At 35.7% G+C, this 27,555-nt stretch overlaps 3 protein-coding genes across 4 annotated transcripts; all 3 read right to left on the reverse strand.

Moving 5' to 3' along the window:
• Positions 1–5,175: 5,175 nt before the first annotated feature.
• Positions 5,176–6,683, reverse strand: LOC106451320 (membrane metalloprotease ARASP, chloroplastic). The gene has a single exon (XM_013893239.3). The coding sequence runs from the start codon at positions 6,574–6,576 to the stop codon at positions 5,254–5,256; it is 1,323 nt and encodes a 440-aa protein (XP_013748693.2). The 5' UTR covers positions 6,577–6,683; the 3' UTR covers positions 5,176–5,253.
• Positions 6,684–8,530: 1,847 nt separating this feature from the next.
• Positions 8,531–15,114, reverse strand: LOC106454820 (mitogen-activated protein kinase kinase kinase 3-like). Of its 2 annotated transcripts, none has more exons than XM_048778925.1 (2): positions 13,983–15,114; positions 8,531–9,432 (listed from the first exon to the last, which is right to left on the reverse strand). In XM_048778925.1, exons 1-2 carry the CDS (start codon positions 14,526–14,528, stop codon positions 8,848–8,850), a joined length of 1,131 nt encoding a protein of 376 aa, XP_048634882.1. In that variant the 5' UTR covers positions 14,529–15,114; the 3' UTR covers positions 8,531–8,847.
• A 10,589-nt stretch (positions 15,115–25,703) lies between these two features.
• LOC106451321 (protein usf-like) lies at positions 25,704–27,130 on the reverse strand. The gene is made up of 5 exons (XM_013893240.3): positions 26,869–27,130; positions 26,533–26,675; positions 26,339–26,468; positions 26,082–26,273; positions 25,704–26,000 (listed from the first exon to the last, which is right to left on the reverse strand). The coding sequence occupies exons 1-5, from the start codon at positions 27,034–27,036 to the stop codon at positions 25,794–25,796; spliced, it is 840 nt and encodes a 279-aa protein (XP_013748694.2). The 5' UTR covers positions 27,037–27,130; the 3' UTR covers positions 25,704–25,793.
• Between the last annotated feature and the right edge of the window lie 425 nt (positions 27,131–27,555).

Here is a 27,555-nt window from a genome sequence, read left to right on the forward strand (position 1 = left end):
GTTTATAAAATATATAATTAGTTGCTGTCAAAAAATATAATTAGTTAAAATTAAATAAGTTTAGTTATTTATGCTAAATAATTAAATTTTAATATTTTATCTGGTAAAATATATATAATTATTTTAGGAATTCTGTACATGATATTTGTTTTTTAAACAATGTACCTGATATTTATTTTCTAAAATATATATTTAATTAACGATGAAGACTATTATTTATTTTTAATAATATATAATTGAAGTTCTAAAAATATAGATGGAATAATATTCATATATTTCAGGAATTATACCCATCTGTTTTTAACTAGTGTTGAATGTATGTTGTTGGAAATATTATCATAAATTTCAAATTTACTTAAATTTTTGTTTCATAGCGTCAATTTTTTTTTATAAATTTCAAATTCTAATTTATTTTTTCTTTATACGTTTAATTTATTTTATTTAGAAATCATTTTAATATTAATCATTTTAACTTGCAGAAGTAAGTTTTGTTATTGTTTTATAAAACATATAATTATTTAAAATTAAGTCATTTTAGTTATTTATGCTAAATAATTAAATTTTAATATTTTATCTGGTAAAATATGAATGATTATTTTAGAAATGTTGTACCTGATATTTTTTTTGAAAACAATGTACCTGATATTTATTTTCTAATATATATATTTAATTAACGATGAAGGCTATTATTTATACTAAATAATTGAAACTCTAAAAATATAGATGGAATCATATTCATATATTTCAGGAGTTATACCCATCTGTTTTTAACTAGTGTTGAATGTATGTTGCTGGAAATATTATCATAAATTTTAAATTTACTTAAATTTTTGTTTCAAAGCGTCAACTTTTTTTTATAAATTTAAAATTTTAATTTAATTTTTCTTTATATATTTAATTTATTTTATTTTTAATTATTTTAATATTAGTCATTTTAACTCACAGAAGTAAGTGTACATATTTACTTAGTCACACATGCTTGACTTTATTATCTTCTAAAATACTAATATCACTGAATGCATATACTATTATATTTACAAATAATTTAGATTTTAAATATCTTAGTTGCCAAAATATAAATGTCTACAGTACCTCTTTTGTATAAAATATAGAATGAATTGAATATGTTTTGAAATTATTTCAATGTTGAAGATTTTACGTGGAAAAGATATTATATATTTTATTAAAAGACATGTAGATGATTCTATACATATCTAGTTATTAAAGCACATAATTATCTTTCTTGAAAATAATTTAGATATTAAATAGTCTGGAGAAAATTACATAAATAATTATAGTGTCTGGCTTTTCCTAACATATTGATTAATTTTTTTTACATCAAAAGGATAATCTAAACATATTGATTAAGTTAGCATTATAATTTACTAATTTTTCTATTTAAAATAAATTAAATATTAAACAGTATCACTGGTAATATACTGTTCTACTACATAAAACTCACTTTATAATCAGCACTTTATAATCAACACCGTGCGAGCACTAATACCTGCCCAAAGCGATAGAAAATATTTTTATATGAATCTACAATAATAAAAGCTATCCTAGCTTAGTGTAACAGAACCATAGAACAAATCATTTTTCATCTAAAATGTAAAAGAACCATAGAACAAATAATTTACCCAATTTCTAGAGAAAAACAACTGTTTCCATAGTTTGCATTTTTCATTCTAATATCTGTTTTTTAGCTTTTTGCTTACACATAAAACTATTAACGAGGCTATGTTTTATAGTTGTTTTCTATAATATATAATTAAATGAAATAAATCTTAAGAAGTGCTTTAACACTTTTTTTAAAATAGATGCCCTTAAGCCAAGTTACAAAAAGAAAAAAAATATTTGATGCCTTAGGCTAATGTTTAGTTTTTTTCATGTAAGCACGGCTCTGCTTATAATTCAAGAAAATGATTGTTTTGAATGTATTTTAGATTTGATTTTTGAGAAGTAATTTGATATATACCAACGAATTTCAATGTCAAATCTCTCGGTTTAACCCATTTGTTGGATTCAACACGGTATAGACGTTCGTCTAGGCGGCATTTAGGCGTTATACGGTAATCAACTATATTGTTTTCATATACGTACTTGTATACGGATTTATATGGTTCAAACGCATAATAGCATTTAAGTGGATTTTATGTGGTGTATGCAGACTTTGTTAATATTATTAATGTTATTATTTATTTTGTTAATGTTATTATTTATTTTAATTGTTACTTATTTTATGTATATATATGATTAAAGCTATTAGATCAATTGTTTTCAAAATAATTTTAAATTTCTAAATTGATCATCTTATATATTCAAACATGATTTATTGTTTCATAATTTAAAAGTATTTATATATGTCAAACTATACACTGATATATAAATTATATTTGAAATATAATTTATATTCATTTTTCTAAATTAATGTATATATATTAGTATTATATTTATACTTTATGTAAAAACATATATCTGTTTAAACGTCTTCGTATACGGACAGGCGCAGAAGGTTCATCTACTACTGCATAACGAGTGAATAACGCGTTTTAGAACACTTGGACTCATTCAAATTCGTAAAATCAATAAGGCTTACCTTGGAGTACTTCCCATATGTATCCACGTTCATTTAACCATATTATTATATTATTTCTTACCTTAGAGCTTGATTTGGAGAGAGAGAGAGAGAGAGAGAGAGAGAGAGAGAGAGAGAGAGAGAGAGAGAGAGAGAGAGAGAGAGAGAGAGAGAGAGAGAGAGAGAGAGAGAGAGAGAGAGAGAGAGAGAGAGAGAGAGAGAGAGAGAGAGAGAGAGAGAGAGAGAGAGAGAGAGAGAGAGAGAGAGAGAGAGAGAGAGAGAGAGAGAGAGAGAGAGAGAGAGAGATTATGTTAATTGATTATTTTATCTGTAAATGACACTTTGCAATATAGTTTGGGTTAAGTTACAAAAAAAACTTAGATTCTCCCCCTTAACAAGAACGCCAACTAAATACCGGTAAGCTAATAACTTTTAATAATCCACATTCCAATATTCATATACCAAGTTAAGTAGAGTCATGTGAACAAGTTAAATCAAGAGTTTCAGTAAGATTAGGTTGGATGCTCTTGCTAGGTCGAAAATTATACTGAATATATGCAAGAACCTAGGCTTTCATTTGTTTTGTCAAAATAAAACCATGTCATAGACCACATTTAAAAGATATGAAATTAGATTACTCGTAGTTTTTAACTTCTGATAAATGATTTGGGTTTAGGTCCAGTAACCACAATTTCCACAAAAATAAAAAAAATATCAAAAAAATATCTAAACGGTTTCAAGAGTGAAGAACAAGTTAAAGCAAGTTTCAGTAAGATTAGGTTGGATACTCTTGCTAGGTCGAAAATTATACTGAATATATGCAAGAACCTAAGCTTTCATTTGTTTTGTCAAAATAAAACCATGCCACATACCACATTTAAAAATGGAATTGGATTATTCGTCGTTTTTAACCTCTGATAAATGATTTGGGTCTAGATCCAGTAACCACAATTCCCACAAAAACAAAAACAAAACAAAAAAAAAATCTATCTAATCAACTTTGAGATGGAAACCTAGGGCGCATAGAATTCGGAATCCGAGATTCGGACCAAAAAATTTGATATGTTATCTGATCTGAAATGTATAAATACAAGAATGAATTTTATAAGGTCATATTTTAGCTGAACTCGAACGGATCGGATAACTCAAAAAAATCTGAAATTATCAGTCAATATAAATTTTTGAAACATATATAATATATCAAATACTCAATTTAATGTTTATTTTGATATGATATATAAAAATAAGTTTTAAAATTTAAATAAATACTTTAAACACCCAACTGCTTATAAATAAATATTTCATAATTTACTGACTGAAGTAACAAGTTTATTATATCTATAAGATAATGCATATTATTTACAGACGATGTGTTTTCACGATTGATTTTAGTATTTATTGTTATTTACAAATTTGATGTGTGTTAGATTAATTTTTATTTAGTTTAAGAATCTTTTTTCTTATGTTTTATTTTAAAATTTTGTTTTTTACTTCAGATACATCCGAACCAAACCAAACCGATATAACTCAAATCCGAACAATATATTATTACTTTATAAACTTTAAGATACAATATAAATTTGAAATCAAACCAGAAATGTTATTGTCTGAATTCGACATGTACTAATAAAATATTGAGAAATTCTTGGGTTCACCCCCTAGGGTGAACCTCTAGATTCACCAACCAATAGTGTTTGAGTATTTGATATTTGATATCTTTTAAAAAAGGAAACAACATTGAATTTTCAAATAAGATTATATTTTTAAAAGAAAACAATAAAAATACATAAAAATAGTTACAAAAATAAATAAATAAATATTTTTAAACCGTTAGCAAAATACTAAATCCTATACCCTAAATCCTAAACTCCAAACCCTAAATTATAAACCTTAAATTTTGGATAAATCGTAAACCATTGGAAAATTTTAAACCCTAAATCATGCATTAAAAACTAAATTTTAATAACACGAAACCCTAAATCCTATTCACTAAACCCTAAACCCTTGGATAAACCCTGAACCCTTGGATAAATCATAAACTGTAAATCAAAAATATTTAAAATTAAACTCTAGAGTTTATGATTTATCCAAGGGTTCAGAGTTTACCCAAGGGTTTAGGGTTTAGTGATTAGGATTTAGGGTTTAGTGTTATTAAATTTTAGTTTTTATTGTATGATTTAGGGTTTAAGATTTTCAAACGTTTAGAGTTTATCCAAAGTTTAAAGTTTAGGGTTTAAGATTTAGAGTATAGGGTTTAGTATTTTGCTGAAGACTTAAAAATATTTATTTATTTATTTTTTGTAACTATTTTTATGTATTTTTATTGTTTTATTTAAAAAAGATCTTATTTGGAAATTCAATGTTGTTTCCTTTTTTAAAAGATATCAAATATCAAATACTCAAACACTATTGGTTGGTGAACCCAAGAATTACTCTAAAATATTATAATGGGACGGGACATATGAGTGAAGACCCGAAATATCCAGTCCAAAACTCTTAACACCCATGCCTATGCAAACCAATGGCAACCTTGTGTTGAGAGAGCATCGCCATCTACGCAGAGTTAATAGCCATGAGTTCAAGACCGACCGTCGTTATACACCCAATCACAAATCAATTTCCATATTCAGTATCACAGTACTCGAAACACTTTTCTTTTGGCAAAAGAGATGTAACTACAACATTTCTTGTATGAAATCAAGGCTAAGTGTGTCCTTGACAATGAGAAACAATCCAAGGAATATCACAAGCATGATCCCTGAAGACATGATCCCCTGCTCCACCTCTACAGGAAGCTTCCTCCCTCCTCTAACCGCCTCCAACAGTATCAACGCCAACGTCCCGCCGTCGAGAGCAGGCAGCGGCAAGAGATTAATCACGGCCAGGTTGATATTCAGCAGCGCCGCGAACTGGTAAAGCCCGTCGGTGTTCGATCTCGCGACCTCTGCTCCCACCGCAATGATCGCCACGGGTCCTGCCACTTTACTCGCTGTCTGAGAGAAGTTGAAGAACGTCTGCTTCAGACCGTCCAAGACATTCGAAGACAGCCCCATAAACTCCTTCCCCGCGAACCTAAACGCTTCGGGAACGTTCCTCGGCCTCACCTTAGTGATTCTAACGTTTGGAGAGAGCTGAACACCGATCTTCCCCGTCCCATCGAAGTTCTTATCAGGCCTAACCCGAACAACCAAATCTTGATTCCCTCTCTCGATTCTAAACAACACATCACTCTCGGGACTTCTCTTAACAACATCAACAACCTTAGAGACAGCGTCAGGACCAGTCTTAGACAACTCAGCACCATCAACAGAGAGGATAACGTCACCAGAAAGCAACCCATCACGGGAAGCAGCAGAAAAGGTCTTAACTTCGGGGACAAGAACACCAGGGAAGGCTTCTTGAACAGGCAAACCAACGGACAACACTTGCACAAAGATTATAACATAAGCAAAGATCACATTAGCGATGATCCCAGCCGAGACAACAATCGATCTATCTAAAACCGGTCTGTTCTTGAGCAAGTTCTCATCGTCGGTTGCAATCTCGCTGTCGGGATCGTTGTCGGGGAAGCCAACGAACCCACCTAGAGGGAACGCCCTAAGGGAATACTCAACGTTCTTGAAATCGAACTTAGCGAGAATCGGACCGAACCCGATAGCGAACTTACTCACGTGGATCCCTTGGAGGGTGGCGGCGAGGAAGTGGCCGGACTCGTGGACGACGATGATGGCGGTGAGGACGGCGGTGGCTTCTAGGACGGACTCGAAGCTTCCTAAGTCGATCCCGGGGAGAGCTTTTGGTCTGAGACGGAGCCGGTCTCCATGCGGGGGGGTCTTGTTTCCGAAGGGTGCTCTGTTTTTGAGGGTTTGGTTGGGGAAAGCAGAGTAAAGGTGGGATTTTGAGAGGTGGGTTTTGGATCGGGGAGGGAGGTGGTTGAGAGGGGAGAGGAAGTGAGGGTTTCGATGAGAGATTGGGGGAGATGAGATGTTTAATAGCATGGTTTCGTGAGAAGTGGTGGAGAGTTTTGGGGGTGAAGTGGTGTTTGATTGGAGCCATTGTGTAAGATAAAATGAGGAAAACAGCAGAGTCGTGGTGTGGTTTGGCTTTTCTGTGGGTGTGTGGATGTGATTCAATTCTACACTAGCTAGCAACACATCTCTGTCTCACCTGTTTTTCGAAATAGTTGTGTAATGGGCCTTGTTACAAACTTAATATTGATATTTTTGGGCTTTAGGGGCCTAGCATATTTGGGGATATTTGATTAGGAAACGCAATTGCAATTTGGATGACCTATGAAATTGATAAACTTCTAACTTTTAAAAAAGAAAATTGAAAATTACTTTAAAACAATTTGTATTACATCAAAAGGAATAGAGAGAACTTATTAGGTGCTGTGAATAGACCTCTTGCTTGGCCTTCCTTCAAGCAATAAGATTTTGTCTTTCCTGAGTGCAATGGATCAATGGAAGTTAGAGTTGGTTAACAGGAAGGTTAATACTCCAGTTTCTTTAATTGCAAAAAGTGTGATCTCTCATAATTTCTCTTAATTGTAGGTTGTTCTAAGCTTTTTTTGTTAGCTTTCTTCTTCTTCTTTTTTTTATAAAAGAGAATTCCTTTTGGTTGCTGTTTTTGTTGTGGGATTGAGATAGCTTATTTGCTTTCACTAACATATTGGATAACTGGCTTCATGATAAATGAATAATCTAATCCTTCATATGTTGAGATTACTCTAAAGCTTTGACTGTTTAGCATTGTTAACCCAACTTCTAATGGTGGAAAAACTTTTATCCTTAATTATTCTACAAATTTCCAATGAGGTGAAAGTGAAACTGTGTTTCTTCCCATTTACTCTTGTTACTGTGTAAACTAAATTTTGCGTTAATTTATTATTTTTCTCTGTCTTTCTCACTTAATTTTTATTCTCATTTCTACTTTTATTTTTCATTTTACTCCACAAACTATCAATCACAACCTAAGTTTCAGTTCAAATTTTTAAAAAGAAAAAGAATTATGTGTGGCTTCAAGACACACTATGTAAAATAAAATGGAGGATTATGAGCATACTTTCTAAAAAAAAAATTGTATTCTACAATATAATCTAAAATAAACCAAAATTATACTTATCTGATCAAAATTAGTTTCTTTTAATTAATATATATATTTGGAATCATCAGAATATAAAATTACAAAATCAATTCAAAAATCTGATTAAAAATTAGTTATGTGTATTTACCCAGACATTTGCGAGAATAGTTCAATAAGTTATGGTGTTCAAAAAAAAAAAGTTCAATAAGTTAATACCAAGACATATAAGCTAGCCGAATCAATTAGAAAACAAAAGGAGAATGTTCACCACCGTCTTCGAAGTTAAGCATTCGTGTGGGAAGTGACCATACTATTTATGGTTATTTATGACTTTATACAAAAAAGAGTCATAACCACAAAACAGAAGATTCGTTATTCACCTTCTAAGATAAAAAGATAACTCTTCAGACATGAACTTACCTTACAAGCAAAGTATTCTTATCTTCATCTATTATATCTCATTACTTAACCTTATCTTCACCAAGATTGTTGTTGTAATAATGTTTTAGTCTTTAGAAGATCAGAAGATTCTTGAATGAAACTTAATACAAGTTTACATAGCTTACAACAATTATTTGAAGTGTGTTTGGAAGCTTTCTTCTTTCCTTCACGTCTTACTTTCCCATACAAAGTATTAAATAGTTAAATTTGGATCCACACACTGTTTACTAGAACTGACATCATGTATCATATAAGCCACAACTCTCATTAATGTGTTATGTAGGTTCTGAATGGTAACGTCTTTACCTCCACCACAATTAATAATAATAAAAATCTCTAAACGTTTTCGCTATTATTAGAACCACAGTTATTCCGTACGTTACCATTCGAAACTATAGTTGACAAAGAAGACATTTGAGACATTGGTAAAAGCTTACAATTAAAGTATATTATTCTCACGACTAAAACTGAGTAGTCAAATAGAAACAGTCATAAAACGTGGGATAACAAGATTTTAATGTAACAACTAACAATAGTTCATCATTTTCTCCAATGCAGGCCAACCAACCTTGAAACTCCATATGAATCAACATATTTTTGCTAACTTAGATGAATTGGATTTGGTTTCTGAAAAAATGGTGATTTCAATTATATACATGTGATCAGTCGAATATTCGGAGACTAACAAGCTACTACATTGATCTAAATTGGAGATCTTCACTAATATCAACCCCCTATACTTTCTACAGTTCACACAAATGACACCCAAATCCATTTACAGTCCCCCCATCCCCCAATATATTTTCCTCATGTGACCCACCAACCATTGTTCCTTCACAACTCACCCTCACCGTGATCCAGCCCCCACCTTCCATATCCAATCTGGACCCATCCAACCCACCAACACATCTCAACCGTCCGATCCTCTCCGAATGACAAGCCCACAAGTTTAAACGGTCTAGATTTCTTGAATCCTCCTGTAATTCCTCTGTTTCTTCTTCTTCACCCCCCGATGTCCAAAACGTTTGATCTATCACACTTGTCGGTGAGCTCGAAACCAAACCGGAAACCGGTTCAGTGTTCGGTTTAGTTATCAAAAACGGATGGTTTAGGAGTTGCGTCGCCGTCCATCTCTCTTTCGCTTCTCTCTTGAAACACTTCTCCAAGAAGTCCTTCGCTTCTTCCGTAAGCAAACAAGGAAGCTCCGGAGCCTCACCGGAATACCCGACCCGATAAAGAACTGAAACCGGACTCTCACCCGAACTCGCCTCCGTCCACGGCGGAGACCCAGTGGCCATCTCAATCACCGTACACCCAACCGCCCATATATTGAAACTCTTTATAAACTGAAACTTCTGTTTTCTCTTATTCAACAAAGACAACGTAAGCGTTGCTTAAATAACAAAGCGTACAACTACTTCCTACAAACTCGTTAACAACTAAACCACTTCCTATAACAGAGGAAGACTTATTCAAATAACTTAAACAACAAGAAATACTTGAAACAAACACCGAAAGACTCGGTCTTCTTTATTCATCAATCCCTCCCTTAAACTTGAACTTCTTCCTCAAGTTTAACCTTCCTTCACTGTTACTCCAATGTCTGCCCTCAACTTCTCGAACACTTCAAGTTTTACCGGTTTTGTCATGATATCCGCTAATTGCTCATGAGTTGAACAATACTCCATTGAAATGATACCTTCATTCACGAGCTCTCTTAAGAAATGGAACCTCACATGTATATGCTTGCTTCTTCCATGTAGCACAGGATTCTTTGATAACTTGATAGCTGAACTGTTGTCGCAGAAAAGAACCGTACCATCACCTTGATCAAACCCGATTTCAGTTAACATATTCCTCATCCATACAGCTTGACAAGCTCCATTTGCTGCAGCAACATACTCTGCCTCCGTGGTAGAAAGAGTAACGATGGGCTGTTTCTTTGAGCTCCAGGACACAGCTCCTCCTCCAAACATAAATGTAAAACCTGATGTGCTTTTTCTATCGTCTTCATCGCCTGCATAATCACTATCCACATACCCCACAAGTTTTTCTTCTCCACCACGCAAGTACTGAATTCCGAAACCTGCAGTCCCTTTCACATACCTCATGATACGCTTGACAGCCATCATGTGTTCCTCTCTTGGATTCTCCATGTATCTACTGACCACATTCACAGAATATATTAAATCAGGTCGAGTAGCTGTTAGGTACCTCAAGCTTCCCACAAGTTGCTTGTAAGCCGTTGGATCCACTTCTTCTCCAGCTCCTCTCTTTGTCAGTTTGTTGCCTGGAACCATCGGATTTCTCACAGCATTGCAATCCTGCATCCCATACTTCTTCAGAGTCTCCAGAGCATACTTTCTCTGACTTATAAAGATCCCAGCTTCATCTTGTACAACCTCCACACCTAGAAAGTACTTCATCTTCCCTAAGTCCGTCATTGAAAACTCTTCTTGCATCGATTTTTTGAAGCTATCAAGCATGCTTTCCGAGTTGCTGGTGTAGATGAGATCATCGACGTACAGACTGATGATCAACGAGTTCCCTCCTTCTGTCTTTACGAACAATGTGTGTTCGCAGTAACACTTCACAAAGCCTTCCCTCATAAAGTAACTCTCGATCCTGCTGTACCAGGCCCTAGGAGCTTGTCTCAGACCATATAGAGCCTTCTTTAACTTGTAAACCTTCTCACCATCTTCCTGAGACTCAAACCCCTTGGGTTGTTCCACGTAAACATCCTCCTTCAGCTCACCGTGCAGGAACGCGCTCTTCACATCTAGTTGGTAAATGCTCCATCCCCTTTGAGCCGAAAGACCAAGTATCAACCTGATTGTGTCCCATCTGGCCACTGGTGCAAAGACTTCATGGAAGTCTACTCCATAGGTTTGGTGAAATCCCTTAGCCACAAGCCTTGCTTTATACTTATCCACCTCTCCTTTTTCATTCAGCTTGGTCTTGAAAACCCATTTTACGCCTATCACCTTTGCGTTCTCAGGTAGACTGACTAACTCCCATGTCTCATTCTCTTCTATCGATTCAATCTCGGCTTCCATGGCTCTCCTCCATATGTCATATCTGACCGCTTCTTCAAACTTCTCTGGATCATCACCGGAGACAAACATGGCAATCAATTCTTCACCATCTTCTTCCATAATCAGACCCCTCCCATCAACTACGTAATCTTTCATCCAGACTGGTTTGAGTTTGCTCCTTCCTGCTCTGCCTGTGTTTGATCTCTCTCCTGTTCCTGGAACATTTTCTTCTTCTACCGCTTCTGATGCAGGAACATGTTCTTCTTCTACCATTTCTTCATTTGCTACCGGTTCTGCCTCCAGATTCTCACCCTGACTCTTCTCTTCTTCAGCTTCATCATCCAAACATTCCACAAACTTTTCTTCATCGTCATTACCTTCCCAACTCCACTGCATCTCCTCGTCAAACCTCACGTCTTTGCTTATTATAATCCTCTTCCCAATAGGATCATAAAGTCTATAAGCTTTCGACTCCTTACTCACACCAAACATGACGCATCTCACGCTCTTCTCATCTAGCTTCACACGCTTCTCGTAAGGTATAAGCGCATAAGCTACACAGCCAAACACACGAAGATGTTCTACAGTCGGCTTGTGATTGCTCCACCTTTCACTTGGCGTTACTTCTCCTAGTCTCTTTGTTGGGCTTCTGTTGAGGATGTGAACAGCATATTGTGTTGCCTCTGTCCAATACCTGAGCGGTACCTTCATACCAAACAGCATGCACCTCACCATATTCATGATGCTTCTGTTCTTTCTTTCCGCAACGCCGTTCTGTTGGGGCGTGTATGCGGCTGTCAGTTGCCGTTTGATACCGTGTTCCACGCAGTAGTCCTGAAACGCCTTGGAGTTGTATTCTCCACCTCTGTCTGTTCTGAGACAGACAAGCAGCTCCCCACTTTCCCTCTCTGCAGCATTCTTGAACTCCTTGAAGGTTCTCAGCGCCTCTGATTTCTCAGCAAGAAAGAAGGTCCAGCATTTTCGGCTATACTCATCAATGAAATTAATTATGTACCTCTTGCCGCTTTCAGATGTGGGTGAGATAGGCCCGCAGATGTCGCTGTGAATCAGCTCCAGTCGTCGTGTTGCTCTCCATAGACTCTTCTTTGGTATCTTTTCTCTAATCTGCTTCCCCTTCATACATACTTCACACACTGTCCCATTGATGTTGATCTTTGGTAGACCTTCCACCATTGCCTTATCTGCTAACGTTAGCAAACTGTTGTGATTCAGATGTCCGAAGCGTTTGTGCCAAGTTTCCTCCAACGTCTCCACCATACTCTGAACTTGGTTTGCTTCTAGTGCTTCCTTGGGCTCCTTGACGACAGCAGTTACTACAAACATCCTGTTTGTGGTCATTACAGAGTGCATGATCAGCCTGCGCTGTTGTTTGTGCCAAATCTCACACGTATCTTCCTCGATTATTATCCTCAACCCTTTCTGCTGCAACTGACCGACAGATAACAGATTATTCTTCAACCCCGGCACGAAGTAGACTGCAGTGATCACTTGAATGACACCATTAATCTCCAACCTTAAGTTGCCTTTCCCTTCCACTTGCATCCGCCTATTATCTCCAAGCTTCACTTGTTGTCTGAACTTGTTGTCAAAATCTAAGAACCATCCCTTGTTTCCACACATGTGATTGCTACATCCGGAATCCAAGTACCACACATGTCTTTCTTCAGTCTCAACTTGAGCCATCAACAGGATATCCTCCTCCAGTTCCGCATAGTTAGCCGCCTTCTCCCAGCTAGGACATTCGTTTTTGAAATGTCCCAACTTATGGCACTTGTAGCACTCGATATTGCTTTTGTCAAAGCTTCCACTTCCTCTGTCTTGTCCTCCACGACCCCCTCTGTAACTGCCTCTACCTCTGTTCTGATATCCCCCTCGTCCATTAGAATAGCCACCTCGTCCTCTTCCTCCTTCCATCTTCAGTGCTTGTTCCTCTCCAGTGTGTTTACTCAGGTTCTGCTCATGGACAAGTAGTGAACTCTGCAGCTCATCCACCGACAAGTCTTTGATATCTTTCGACTCTTCTATCGCACAGACCACATAGGTGAATTTTTCCACAAGTGTTCTTAAGATCTTTTCGACTACCTTCTCATCTGACATCTCTTCTCCAAGATTCCGCATGTCGTTAGACACCACCATGACTCTGGAGAAGTAGTCCGTGATTGAGTCACTCTCCTTCATCTCCAACACTTCAAAGTTTCTTCTCAGCCTCTGAAGCTGTGCACTCTTCACCCTTGTGTTGCCCTGATACTTTGCCTTCAGAGACTCCCATATGTCCTTTGCCGTGTCCTTCTTCACGATCGTCTTCAGAACATTTTTGTCAATGGAGGCAAAGAGATAGTTCTTCACCTTGAGGTCTTTGAGCTTCTGATCTGCAAGCTCGGTTCTCTGATCTTCCGTCAACGTCACATTTCTTCCGTGCTGAGTGATCCCGGTCTCGATCAGCTCCCACCACTCCTTGGATCTCAGCAAATTCTCCATGAGCATTGCCCAATGCTCATAATCTCCATCAAGCTTTGGAATTCTCAACGAGGACTCCTTTTCAGTCATCTCTTCTCACTTTGATTTCACCTAGAACTCACAACAGATTTTGTCAGAGCTCTGATACCACTTGAAACTCTTTATAAACTGAAACTTCTGTTTTCTCTTATTCAACAAAGACAACGTAAGCGTTGCTTAAATAACAAAGCGTACAACTACTTCCTACAAACTCGTTAACAACTAAACCACTTCCTATAACAGAGGAAGACTTATTCAAATAACTTAAACAACAAGAAATACTTGAAACAAACACCGAAAGACTCGGTCTTCTTTATTCATCATATATCACTCTCCCTCCCCTGTTTCTCCCCACGCGCCACCTCCGGAGCCATAAACGCCGGCGTTCCCACCACCGGCTCCGACTCAACTTCCGGGTCGACCCGTTTCGCACACCCGAAATCAACAATCTTGGCCTCACCCTTCTCCCCAACAACCACGTTACTCCCCTTCACATCGCAATGCGCGACACCCCGCGAGTGAATATACTCCAACCCTCGTAGCATCTCTCGCGTGTACTTCACGATCATAGCTTCCTCGAGCCCGCCTCCGTTCTTCGCCGCCGCGTCGGTCAACGTTCCGTACGGCGCGTACTCCATCACAAGGTTATACGTGACGACGCCGTTTAGCTCCCTCTTGGTTTCTGATCCTCTGTATCCGATCACATAGGGAGAACTCAACGACGAGAGGATCTCTGCCTCTCTTTGTAAGAACTCTGATCGGTGAAGCTCGGAGGATTTGACGGCGAGGATTTCGTTTGAGTTGTGACGTGTTGCGGCGAAGACGGTGGCTGTTGAGCCACGGCCTAGGATTCTTCCTCTAGTCCATTCCATTTGGACAAGACTAGAGAATACTTAAAAAAGGTTTGTATATGTTTTGTGTAGTTTTTGCTTTTTTACACTGCTGCTATTCAACACAAGGCTTTATATATAATGGGTGGATTAGATAGTGTATACTTTTGGTAACATCGAGTTTATCTACCAACGCTTATTATTATGAATATAATAACGTAAATATGTTCTTGTGTGTACACGTGAATTTCTTTTAAAAGTTGATAACCAAATGAAAACCTGTTTTGATTTGATTTGATTTGGTTATTTATTAATTTTTAAAGTAACCAAAAAAAGAAGAAAATGTGTTGAATATGTGAAGTTTCAAGAGTACCAAAAGAAGAGAGGTTTGAGAAACGTGAGTAAAATATCAATTGGCATGTGACGTGGCAGTGGAACGTATCTAACGCAAGTTCGTTGGGTGTGGTGACGTGGTATTTCTTGGATTACAGTCTCTAGAAACTATGACGTGTCAATCTCTGTGTGGTTAAAGAAGCTTTTAGTTCTTTCTCCGACCGTAGTTCCGTATCTCTCTCGAGCTACGTGTCCGCGATTTTTAGAAGCTACGTGGTGTTTACAATTGGCCTAACGTTTATTTGTTTTCTCTCTTTCGTTATTTGCGTAAAGAAAGAATTAGTAATATTATTTTGATATGTGGTTTCTTATGAGTTTGGTATGAGAAGAAAAACTAGTGGAGAGGAGAAGTTAGGCACTTTGGTAGATTTTGATCGATCATCTGCACACTTGGAGCTTTGTCGTTACACTTCGTGATCGTCTTATATTTTCAGCATATCTATTTAATTTCTATAAAAAAAAATATTTTGTATAAATTGTGAGTCTTCTCTTGGTCTATTACCTTGGTTTCTTATTTGATTCTGCTTGTTAATTTTTTGTTCATGCCAGAATATGAACAAAATTTCAATGTGTTAATTGTTTAAATATGTCTTCACACTTACAACCAGATGCAACCCATATTATCATTCCAGGCTCTGTTCTTTTGGAAATAATTATTTGCTAGTTGTGTACTATAAATATTTATTTTCCTGAACAAAATCACTGCAAAGATTTGGGATATCACCGGAGACCAAGACTATAGTGTTAATCTCTATATTTGTTTTCTATCTTATAGACTTCTAGTCAACTTTTTATCATATAGATAATAGACATTCGTTAAACAAATATTCTGACAATAATACCAGATAACAATAAAAATAGATGAAGAAGCTTCCTTAGTAAAATCGGTAACCCCTTTGAAAGAAAATAAACGAAAGTGAGCGGTGGTTTTAACTACCATTATCGGTTGAGTTTAAGAAATAAATAATCAATTTTAATTATGATTAGGTTTGTTTTATGGTTCTAACTTACAACTTACATTCAAATTAAAGTCAAGTTCACATATAAAACCACGACTAATTAGGCTAATAATGATTTTCTTTCCTTACTTTTCTTTCGTTATTTGCACTCCAGATAGCTATTTCATTATCAGTTTACGAATAATTTGCATTTTATACAAAAAAAACTCTAGTGGCTTGAATTAAAGTTTAATACGTCGTATCATACAAATTCTCTCAGAAATTTGGAATGTCATAATGGTGCAATAAGCTAGCAGAGTTGGGTGTCAAAACTTCATCGTATATTCGTATCGACGAGGTTAAATGTTTTTTTTTTTAAATTCATCGTATAAAATTAAGATTTGAGTCAAAACAGTGCAAAACGCTTATAAGCAAAGGTGTGTGTCAAAACTTCGTTATGTACAAAAATCTTATATATATGTATACCACCTTTTAAAACCTAACTCACATTTCGGCGAAAATTTTATTTAAACTTTAACATGATCGCTCCTCGCACTTATATCTTTATTTTCGAAAAATTAAGTATAGTTTTCCTGTTGTTTCTTAAGCTTTTCCAGTACATTCGTAAGATATAGACACAAAACATATAAATACGGAAATGTGTAAAACTAATGCGTGTATGTAACACATGTCATGAAAACAAGGATGAATGTTGAAGGGCAAGAACGCCTACTTCAAGCAACAACCTACTCGATTTTATTAGTATCTCACTATAAAGCTATACCAAAAAGATGGAGAGGAAACAAAAGTTAATAAACTAAAAAAAATAAGAAAAATAAAAGGAAGCACTTAGAGCAACATTATAGGTGGGTCTTGATTTTTTGGCCCTTAGAATATTTTAAGGTTATTTGTGAGTTAAGGTCATATTTAGGGATTTTCCTTTAGAAATTAGATTATTGGTGGGACTTATGAAAGTCCCTTAGTGAATTAATTTTTTTTTTATTAATTGAAGACAAATTATCGAATAACTTATGACATTATAAAGAAAAGTTGAAAATTAAAATACGTAGAACATGAAAATTAAAATACAAAGGAGTGGAAAAAAATTACAAAATGCATAAATAAAATAAGAGAAACATTTTATTTAAATCATAGAAAGCAAAAACACATTATATGTAATTTGGAAGATGTCCAAATTTATCCCATATATGTTCAATCAAATCTTCTTTTAATTGTTGATGGATATGTGGATCCCGAACTTCTTTACGACGAGCAATTATATTGCCGGGTTTTTTAGCCTTTTTGACGGTAAAAGTAAAATCGTCATCTTGAAATTCTTCAAGAGTATCTGAATTCCGTTCATCTTGGACAATCATATTATGGAGTATGAGACATGCTCGCATAATATTCGATATTTTGTTTTTATCCCATAGATTAGAAGGATTTCTAACAACGGCGAACCTAGCTTGGAGGACCCCAAAGGCCCGCTCGACATCTTTTCGAACGGATTCTTGACGCGTAGCAAATAAAGAATTTTTTGCACCCTGTGGCAGTCGTATAGACTGAATAAAAGTCGCCCATTTTGGATAGATACCATCTGTCAGATAATACGCCAAATTGTATTCCCAATTTGTCTCTCTGCCGCGGAGTAAGCCCCACAGAACTTTGTAACTTGATCGTTTATTCTGTGCCATCTCTTCTTACAAGTAAGATCCCCTCTCTTTTCACCCTCCTGTTGCCCATGAGGACTTGCAGCATAATAATCTCCAACCCGTTTCCAGAAGGCCCCCAACTTCTGCTCATTTCCAACAACGGCATCCTTCGAAGTGTTAAGCCAAGCAGAGATTAGAACCGCGTCATCAGCTGGGCCCCATTTGCGTCTAGCATTACGGTCCACTGATGTGTCTACTGGCGTCTGTTCAGCTTGTTGTGAACTAAAGGGAGGGATCTCCGATTCTCCAAAGTTGACAGTTGAATGAAAACTTTCATATGGAAAGTTTTCATTCACACGACTTCCTTGTTGACTGTTAAGCAGTCCTACGTAACTAGAGGACTGACTTTGAAAATTTCTTGAACCCATACGACTTTTACAAGATAAATATTTGAGAGAGAGTTGTAGATTAGGAGATGGATAGAAGAGAGAAGGCAGGTGTGTATATTTAAGGGGATTGAGATGGGAGTTTAATATTAGCTGGTGAAGAGTATTAAGTTTCTACATAAAGACTAACCATAAACCATATATGTCTAATCTGAACTTATTACTAACCTATCTACGGTTTCAAGTAACGACGACAGTAGAACTAGTTTGTCTAGTTCAGTAAAGACGTAAAGAAGTGTGAGTCTACTAGAGTAAAGAGTGAAATTAAGGAGGTGTCACTCTAGTTGAGTAAAGAGTGAAGAGATGTAAACCATAATTCTAAGTTGTTTAAAATACTTCAAATTTTAACTGATAACAGACCAAAGAATTCTATCAACCTATCCGATTTTGAAAGGTAGAGAAGCTATACGAATTTTCAATAAAGCTATACGAATATTAATTATGAAACAACCATTACATCAAATATATACAGAAGACCCGAGCTTAGAAGCTATACGAATTATCGATCAATCTATACGAGTTTTCATTCACAGCCATTCAATCTTAAAGTTTTTGCAAGCATCAAAGAACCAACGAATCAATACATTTTTATATATCTATTCCGTTCACAACCACTTCAATCACAAGAGCGGAGCATATCAAACAACGAACGAGAAGAGCGAATCAAATCAATCATTTAATCAACAAACAACCAAACAACAAACAACCATTGAATCTACACACCCCTACTCGGTTTCTCAAAATTACAATGGAGGTTAGACACATACCTTCCCAAGTTTGGGTCGACTCTGAATCGATGTCCAAAGGAAACTGTTCGGAGGTGGACTGAATCGATGTCGGAGAGGAAACAGAGCGAAGAGAAACGGATCGAGGAGAAGCGGATTGAGGCGAATCAGATCGACAGCGGTGAATCGATTTCGCTTCAGTTTCGACAAAAGAGGAGAAACACACGGAATAGGTTTCATCGACTTCGTTTACATCTCCCTCTCCTGTGCTGCCACGTTGCTCACGGGACGCGTCAAAAAAGACCTTAATTAAGGCCCGGACCAAACAAAATCTTTTCTTTTTGATTTTCTTTTTAGCCCAAATAGTGTTCGGGACGGGCCAAGGGCCGTCCGATAATGTTGCTCTTATGCCTACAACATCTGGTGGTTTAGCACCAAGAGCCATACATCCAGAGTTCTAGAGTCTAGACTATGAGTTTCTGATTTAAGCTACTGTTGTTTACAAACATGTGATATAAATGATAAAATATCTGCTTAGAATTTGATTAGTTCTGTAATGTAATGTTATAATTCATCAAGCAAGATATTGTTTTAAATTTTGTCTCAGCCAGAAAAAAAAACAATGTATTAACAAAAGGCCTATTTAGGTAGAAATCAAAATTCAGCGTGGTAATTGCAGATCTATGCATTTTTTTTAATTATTTGCAGAACCAAGTAATTTGTGTATTGATTTGCCAATTCTGTCCTTGAGCTGAGACGTATTTAATGACCTGCTACCGGGGTTGAGAAACAAAATTGATTTTTATTACAAGTGAAGAGGAAGCATAATCAATGAACTAAACCGGTTACATTTGAGATACTTGAAGTACTTAGATATTAAAACCGGATATATGTTCAATGGCGGCCGAAACCTAAAATTGCATTTATAAAACGGAAATAACCGGTTACAAATATATGTTACTGGAGTAGTTTATTATTGTTAGATATAAAACGATGATTTTTACATAGATTAGTTTTGGTGATCCGGAAGGGATCAAATAATGAGATTTTGCAGACATATTTTTCAGACAGAACTAAAAAATGAGATTTACTTTTACAGAGAAACAATATATTGAAATATGAATTGTATCAAATCTCTTTGAGTTTTTGCAGGAAAGAGAATCCCCAAAAAAAATCTCATTTAAAAAAAAAATCTCTAAACCGCAGAAAATAATAATACCTTGCTCTTATCGAGCCTTTTGACGGCGACCCGATCGCCGTTAGATTTGTGGATGGCAACGTAAGTATACCCGAATTGACCATGACCCAGCAACTTCCCGATGCTATACTGCTCGTGGAAGTCTTTGGCATATCCAAACTCGGTACGCTTCCCGCAAGGGACGGACCCGGTTCTCCGCTTGGTGGTTGTTGAGGGCTTGTCGTTGTTGTTTTCCGGAGGAGGAGGAGTCTTATTATTAGACTTAGGGTTCTTCTTGTTGTTGTTGGTCTGACTACTACTTCTTCTGCTGCTGCTGCTGGTGGTACCAGTGACTCTAATTGGGGAGAAACACACATCCATGATGGCGCTTAAGATTAAACTAACAAAACGATTCAATAGGAGGAATACGGTCGATGATGGATTTGGAAATGGGAGTTGGGATTATTCATTTTAATAAACAAAAATGAAAAAGAGAGGAAAGGAGGAGGACAAGAAAGAGAGCGTTGAGTTGGTCAAACACAGAGAGCGAGCAAGTAAGTGAAACACATGTCCTTTAATTTACTTTTCTTATAGTATTAGGGACACTTTTGGTATTACTTCAAAATGTACAGTACCTTTACCACCTACCTAATTACCACCCATAACTTTACTATCTAGTGCAATTTCCCTTAACAAAACTAAAGACAAATCTATAATGCGTGAGAAACGCAAAGTAGACCTCCTTCGTTGCTTCAAAATATAAACTCTATATATCAAGAGTAAGACATAAGGAACTAATATTCCCTTCTCTCTTTTCTAGAAAAAACAGACAAATATGTTTGCTATTTGGATTAGAAAATTGGGATTGTGAATCAATTTCATTTGGTCCATATATTTCAATTTATTTCAATCTGGTAAGCTTTTATGTTCAAAAGTAATGTTTGATTAACTGCAAACAATTTGCTTACATTACACACTAGTCATTGACGGTACTCAAAACCCGTGAGAATACTTTATTCAGACAGCCTTTTAATTTATTTATTTATCCGCAGAATAAGACATCCAGCCAATGAAAGGACAAAACAATCATCTCCAATGATTAGAAAAATCAATATTAGCACAATATAGTACTCTCTTGGTGTCAGTGTAGATATCGTTTTGATTTTCTTGACATAGATTAATCGACAAAGTAAAATAAAATATTATGTCCCTACAAAAACAAAAAATTCTTGAAGTTATTGTTTTTAGTAGAAGTAACATGAATATATACTACTAGGAAACTTTATCAGGATAAGCATCCAATGCACGCTACCTTTCTTTTTTTTTTGGTAAAAATGTAAATATATTATTATCAATTTTCAAAATTTTGACAGAAATACAAAAATAACAAGAAGCCGAAGAAAAGAAATAAAAACTAAACACAACTCGATCTTGCACGCTATATTTCTAATATGTTTGATGGTCGTGGACTTCTATGGCGATTAACGTTGTTTTCCTTGTTTCCAGAATTTGGTAGGGGAGTTTCTACATTTCTAATAGGTTTGGTTTTTAGTTTTTTTTAACCCTTTTAGTCAAACTTTGTTTTAGCTGTGTTTATAACAACTAAAAAGGTAGTTACTTTGATTTTTTTTATGATTAAAATTTAAGGAAAAGCTAAAATATATAGAAAAAGATATATGAACAATAAAATCCACCCATAACTCATAAGTCATAAACTCATGAATATATAATATCATGTACATGACTGAAATTAACATTAGACTTTTGTTAAAAGTTAAGGGTTTAAAGCATTTGGTGAGTTCATTTAAGTGGATATCTCAACATTAAAATATTAACATTTTACCCTAAAAAATCAATTTTTATTCTTTTCTCATGATTTTTATTATCATTTTTTGAAAGATTTTTTTCTGAAAATTTTACCAATGCGGATACTATAAATACTTTCCTTTTTAATCTGTGCTTGATCGATGAATCTATTGGTCGATTTGTGTTAAAAAAATGAATCTATTGGTCGATTTTTCAACATATATCCTCTCTTTTTTTTTTTGCCATTGTGTATGTTTTTGATTGGCCATTTTGGTGGCTCTCTTGCTGTTGACCGTGGATCGCGTGGGTTCCTTTACTCATGCACGTTTTATGGGTTTCTACTAAAAATACTAGTTTTGCTTATCTCGATTTTGTCGGTTGCTTTGACATTAATGTATCATTTGTCGGCATGTGTAATACAAAAGAAAAGATATTTGGGCAGACGTTCATGACGTATTCTTATAAGGTGAGAAAATGTGAACAAAGCTTGAGAGTGTTTAGCGCTTAAAGTCGTTATCCGACACTACACTTCAGTAAGAAAAATCAGAACAAGATCTAATTTGTTTATCATGGAAAAGTGGTTCTTACTCTAAAGTTTCTCTATAATTTTAATTTACTTTATGTTTTTTTTTAATGATCAAATTTCAGAACTTCGGAATGAAACTGATGAATCAATTGCAAAATTTCAAAAAAATACTAAAGATTTATAGTACTAAATAATTTTCCAATTAACAAAAAATATTTATCATAATTTGACTAAAGAGATTCAGCTGATCTAGTTTGATTGAAGCGGCATGTGGTATATGCCCATGTTTTAGGCATGTTGACGATGTTGCATATTTGCATAGCTGTTTCTCTTAACAATAGTATATCTTTTTTTCAAAAAAAAAAAATAGTATTTCTCTCCTCAACTTATATCACAAGGCGTGTCATGTGTTCATCTCTATTCATATATTTAAATTCGGGAAAAGGTCATTTAAATCCCGGATTTACAAAACAAAACCAAATAAATCCTGAACTCTTAACTGGTCCATTTTAATTCCGATTTTTTTCAAAATTAGCCTTTTAAAACTTGAATTCTCGTTGACCAGCCTAATTTGAACCCATAGAAAGTCAACCGTTAAATGCATTTAACTTCTGTCAAGTTTTATTACCCATCGTTTAGTAGACATTTAGAAATTAAGGGGATGATTGGTTGGGGCTGTAGATGCTCTGGACAGCCAAAATTTAGTCTACAGCTATATATCTCAACCAATCGAGCTTTGCTTTCCTTAAAAAACTCACAGCAAAAAAATCTCTGCAAAATCAAAATATGGCTGTAGAGAGCTTTATTTCCAGAGCAAAAAATTAGTGCTTTAGAAATCTACAGCAAGGAAAGCTACAGCAAATAAATCTACAGATTAAATTCTACAGCAAAAAATATAAAGCTACAGCACTTACCAATCATCCCCTAAACCCCCAGGTTATATCATAAGAACCCTAAATTCCTAAAAACTTGAGACTTCTCCCCGTAGTGATTACGAAATATAATCCAGAGGCTTGTGACTCGATTAACTCTCCAGAGGAAGAAAGCTAGAATTGCAGAGAATTATGTTGCCATCTTGGCTTTGTCTTGGTGTTGTAAGAATTATTGGTGTATGTCGTGAATCCATGAATCCGAAATTTACAATATCAACAAAGAGATCAAAGTGTTTAAAGTGTTGTCAAAGAGTAGAGGGAAATATAAAGTCAGCAAAAGTCAAACTTCAAAGTTCCAAAGCCATTACCAAATGGCTTTTGGTGTATAGTTTGTTCATGGGTGTGGGCACTCTCTTGCATTGTTGGTATGTTGTGGGTTTTATTTTCTGTATTGGAATGCTGTACTTTGTTCTCTCTTATCTATTAAGTTTGTAATGACTTCGAATCAAACACCATCGTTGTGTTTGATGTTTGTATTTGGAATGAGTTTGTAATCGTTTTTAAGAAGGTATTGTAATGAGTTGCAAAAATTGAATCATAAAGGATGATACACTAGAGAGACAAAAACATGAATGTGTAAACATAACAGTCACAGAAACATGAAAGTGTTTAAAACATGAGTTCCAACTATTACAGTTTAAGATGGTCTCTGACATATAAGCGAAGCCGAAACTCCCAAACATAAAGCACAACTTGAATACATAAACCTGAAGTTCAAACTGATTAGCTAGGTGTTACGACAAGAAAAAGAAATATCGATTTGAAATTTCAAGTGGTTAGGGATTTAGGGTTCTTATGATAGATTGGGGGATTTTAAGTTGCAAAGTGTCTACTAAACGTTATGTAATTTAATTGTTGACTTTCTATGAATTTAAATTAGCCTGGTCAACTAAAATTCAAACTTTAAATGGCTTATTTTTAAAAGTTCATGATTTAAATAGATCACTTAAGAGTTTGAGATTTCGTTGGCTTCGTTTTGTAAGTTCGGGATTTAAATGACACTTTCCCATTTAAACTCTTTATTCATTTTTGCTTACAAAAACAATTTACAAATCCATGCTGAAACACGTGCAAATTTAATTTATAAATTCTTCAGTGTATATATTTTTAAATATCTTTCGTACAATTTTTAATTATAACATCAAATAAAGAAAGGAATGCAATCTGTTATTCTATCTTTTTCGCATTCCCTGTTAATATCATAAGAGTAGCTAAAATTAGTACATATTGATTGTCCTATAAGTAAACGGATTATTCCCTTGATCAATGATTAAGATTCATAATTCAGTAACATATAAGCCAGTATTAACATACTTTGTAGTGATTAAGTTTAACCACATATACACAATCATTTCATAGTTTTTAGAAATATAATCATACAAACTCACATCCACACAAACATACAAACCACTTTGTTTGATACAGATAAAAAGTTCTAAGAGCAATGTCTTTAGAAGACTACATTGATTGTTGGGGTCGAAAACGGTTACGACGAAGTTAACATCCAAATCTCTGCAAAATACAAGTATGAGTGTCTTTCTGCAACAAATTGTGCTCAGTCAAAAGAATGTCGCGACATATGTTCTCGAGATAAAACTTCGTTCAAATTCTATTTGGATCAAACACAAGCCGTCCCGAAGTAACGGAAACGTATCCAAGCCAGCTACGGATAGGTTCGAATATGACGATCGGAACACGGACAAACCAAGCTCAGTCACTACGCAACTACCGAACATGCACACTGTCCGGTCAATGCGTAGCGACCGAGCTCGAGCCAAACTCGGTCGCTACACGAGTGTCCGTCCCGCTCGGTCACTACGTAGCAACCGAGCGTGCGTTTCGTTCGGTCGCTACGTAGCGACCGAGCTCTTCCGAAACATCGATATGACACGAATCCATGCATTCTCGTCTACCCTTCGATGCTGTCTCCCGATGACCGTAGCGAACCCATTTCATGTTTTTCGCCATTTGAAGTCATCAATCAAACTTTACGATAAAAACCGCGGAAAGATCGTTTTTATCGAAAGAAGTCGTAATAAATGCTTCAAGTCGAAAGACGGCCCAAAGGGACCTAAGACATGACTCGAAGTCCACCTTACGATTTCTTAACCAGCAGTTCGTAAACCGTGGGACGGTTTACGTTTGGTTCGCAAGGAAGGATAAATGTCAAGTTTCCGCGGATAAATACGAACTTTTGAAGATAATTACGAAGATCGGAAAAAATGGAATGTTTCTATTTTTAGGCTATGACGGCATAAAGGCAGAAGGGGAGAAACGTAAACTAACGTAAGAGCGAGTATATAAAGAGTCTTAGGCGAGAGGCATGGGAGAGGATTTTTTCAGAGTAAACTTAGCACTTCGAGCTGCGACTCAATTAGGTTTAACCTTCTTAGAGTTACTAGAACTAGGAATTTCGCCGACAGCTCTCGAGCCCAGGCTTATACCTTGTTGTAAACGCTCATACGCAAATTCAGAATAAGACTTCTCTTTGCTCTTTTTTTACGATTTTTATACTTTGTCGTTGTCATCTCGTGTTCTGATTACTTAAGGTGTGGTATTAGCAGATATCTAGGACCTCTGGAAAATTAGGACTCTCCTACTTTCCTAATTTAAACGGAAATCGACAGTGTGAATTTCGGTTCGCACATTGATCATCACAATTCACACAATGTTTCGTGACTTGCATGAAACACTATCTGAGAAAGGAAATCTTTAAACCAAGTAATGTTTCATCCAAGAGTTGAAGCGAGACCAAGCAAGCTCCACCGCTGCTTCGTCATCATCAGAATCTCCCAAACTCTTCCTTCTGCGCACTCCTTCAGGGCTCCTGTTCAAGAACGCGTGCCCGTTCCCCGAGTAAATGTGAACCTCGTGTGCTACTCCCGATGCTTTCAGCTTCTCTTCGAGATTCCTTGCTGCCTGAAAAAGGTTGTAATAATCATTGACAATTTATTTTTTCAGATGTGATGTAAATTGTAATTAATGGTATATAATATATACCGTGACATCAGAGAAACCAACAATATGGTCAAGTTCTCCAAAGTGGGCCTGAATAGGAGCCTTGGCATGTGCTGGATCTGCAAGCTCAGAGGAAGGAGTTCCATAGAATCCAACAGCAGCATCAACCTCTTGAATCAAAACAGAGCTAGCTATAGCTAGTGCACCTCCCATGCACATTCCAGTCACACCAACCTATCACCACATTTTTAGAATTTTTATAATCTTTTAACAGAACGTATTGTAAAGCATTCTCGTACCTTTTTGGAGCCATTAGCTTTAAGCCAGTTAACAGAAGCGCTGATATCTTTGACAGCACCTGGCCAGTCAAGGCCATCCATCAAATGTTTTGCCTCTGCAGCATCAAGACCAACCTTTCCTCTATATAAGCTACACCGAGAAAAAAGGTAGTGAGATTTTAATAGCTGAATCTTGCAATGCAAGAGACACTTACTCAGGTATAAGGGTTTTGAAACCAGGGTCAAGCTGTGAGATTTTAATAGCGTGGTTCTTTATCTCAACTTCAACACCCCACCATTCTTGAATCACAACAATCCCAGGCGCATCATCTTTACCAACCACATACGCATCGAACGTCTAACCAATAGATCACACATAAAAGATTAATGATTAAGGGATGAAGATTGTATAAAGTTTTATTGAGTAAAGAAGCATATACAGACAACTAGCCATGCTCAAACCTTATGTTCATAAGAAACAGAAACACAACACCACACAAGGAGAAAATTAGGTAAAGAAGTCATGCGGAGACAGAAAAAGAGGAGCTTACAGTGTCATCTCTTTGGATTTGGATTTTCTTGAAAGCTGAATCGGCCATTGATCGGACTGATAAGCGAGAAAACGCAGGAACCGAGGATCTAGAGAGCGAAGAAGAAGACTGGCCAAGTGAAGAAGATAAGAATGTGGACGATGAAGATGACACGAGTGCTCCTAACATTTGTCTGACTATTGTAATAAAACTATTTTTGTTTTGCGACAAAACTATGTTTTCATATCTTCACTAGGGTAGGCCCGCGAAGCGGGTGGGATGCCTATATTTATTTAGTTTAACATTTGACAAATACTTATTTACTATGATGTATTATAATTTTTATTTGATATATGACATGTTTTTAGACCATACTATTTTAATTATTATTTATATTTTTTGTTGTGGGTTTTTAGTTTGATGAAAACATAATTTTATTAACATTGACCAATTTTCCTATACAATATAATTTTATTTTAGAAATGAGAAATATCCAAAAATGATTTATTTGTTTATTTATATTTGATCTAACTTGTATTTTCAATGTTTTCCTTTTATATCATGTATTTTATTCACAATGTGTAATTATAAAGATTTATACGTCGTATAAGTTTTTGTTTTCGACTTCATCTATTTCTATTCTTCGAAGAAATAAAATTAATCTTTTATCAGTCATTCAATTGGATTTTGTAAGTTATTCTATAACAC

The sequence above is a fragment of the Brassica napus genome, chromosome A5 (genome assembly GCF_020379485.1).
Source record: "Brassica napus cultivar Da-Ae chromosome A5, Da-Ae, whole genome shotgun sequence".
In the NCBI taxonomy this organism is placed as follows: Eukaryota; Viridiplantae; Streptophyta; class Magnoliopsida; order Brassicales; family Brassicaceae; genus Brassica; species Brassica napus.

Excerpts from the sequence above, each read along its gene's own strand:
- LOC106454820 (XM_048778925.1), bottom strand. The coding sequence starts at position 14,528 with ATGGAATGGACTAGAGGAAGAATCCTAGGCCGTGGCTCAACAGCCACC. Across the intron at positions 9,433-13,982 it reads AACAGGGGAGGGAGAGTGAT|ATATGGGCGGTTGGGTGTAC; the intron begins ATATGATGAATA and ends AAGAGTTTCAAT.
- LOC106451320 (XM_013893239.3), bottom strand. The coding sequence starts at position 6,576 with ATGCTATTAAACATCTCATCTCCCCCAATCTCTCATCGAAACCCTCAC.
- LOC106451321 (XM_013893240.3), bottom strand. The coding sequence starts at position 27,036 with ATGTTAGGAGCACTCGTGTCATCTTCATCGTCCACATTCTTATCTTCT. Across the intron at positions 26,676-26,868 it reads AAATCCAAAGAGATGACACT|ACGTTCGATGCGTATGTGGT; the intron begins GTAAGCTCCTCT and ends TCTATTGGTTAG. Across the intron at positions 26,001-26,081 it reads TTGGTTTCTCTGATGTCACG|GCAGCAAGGAATCTCGAAGA; the intron begins GTATATATTATA and ends AACCTTTTTCAG.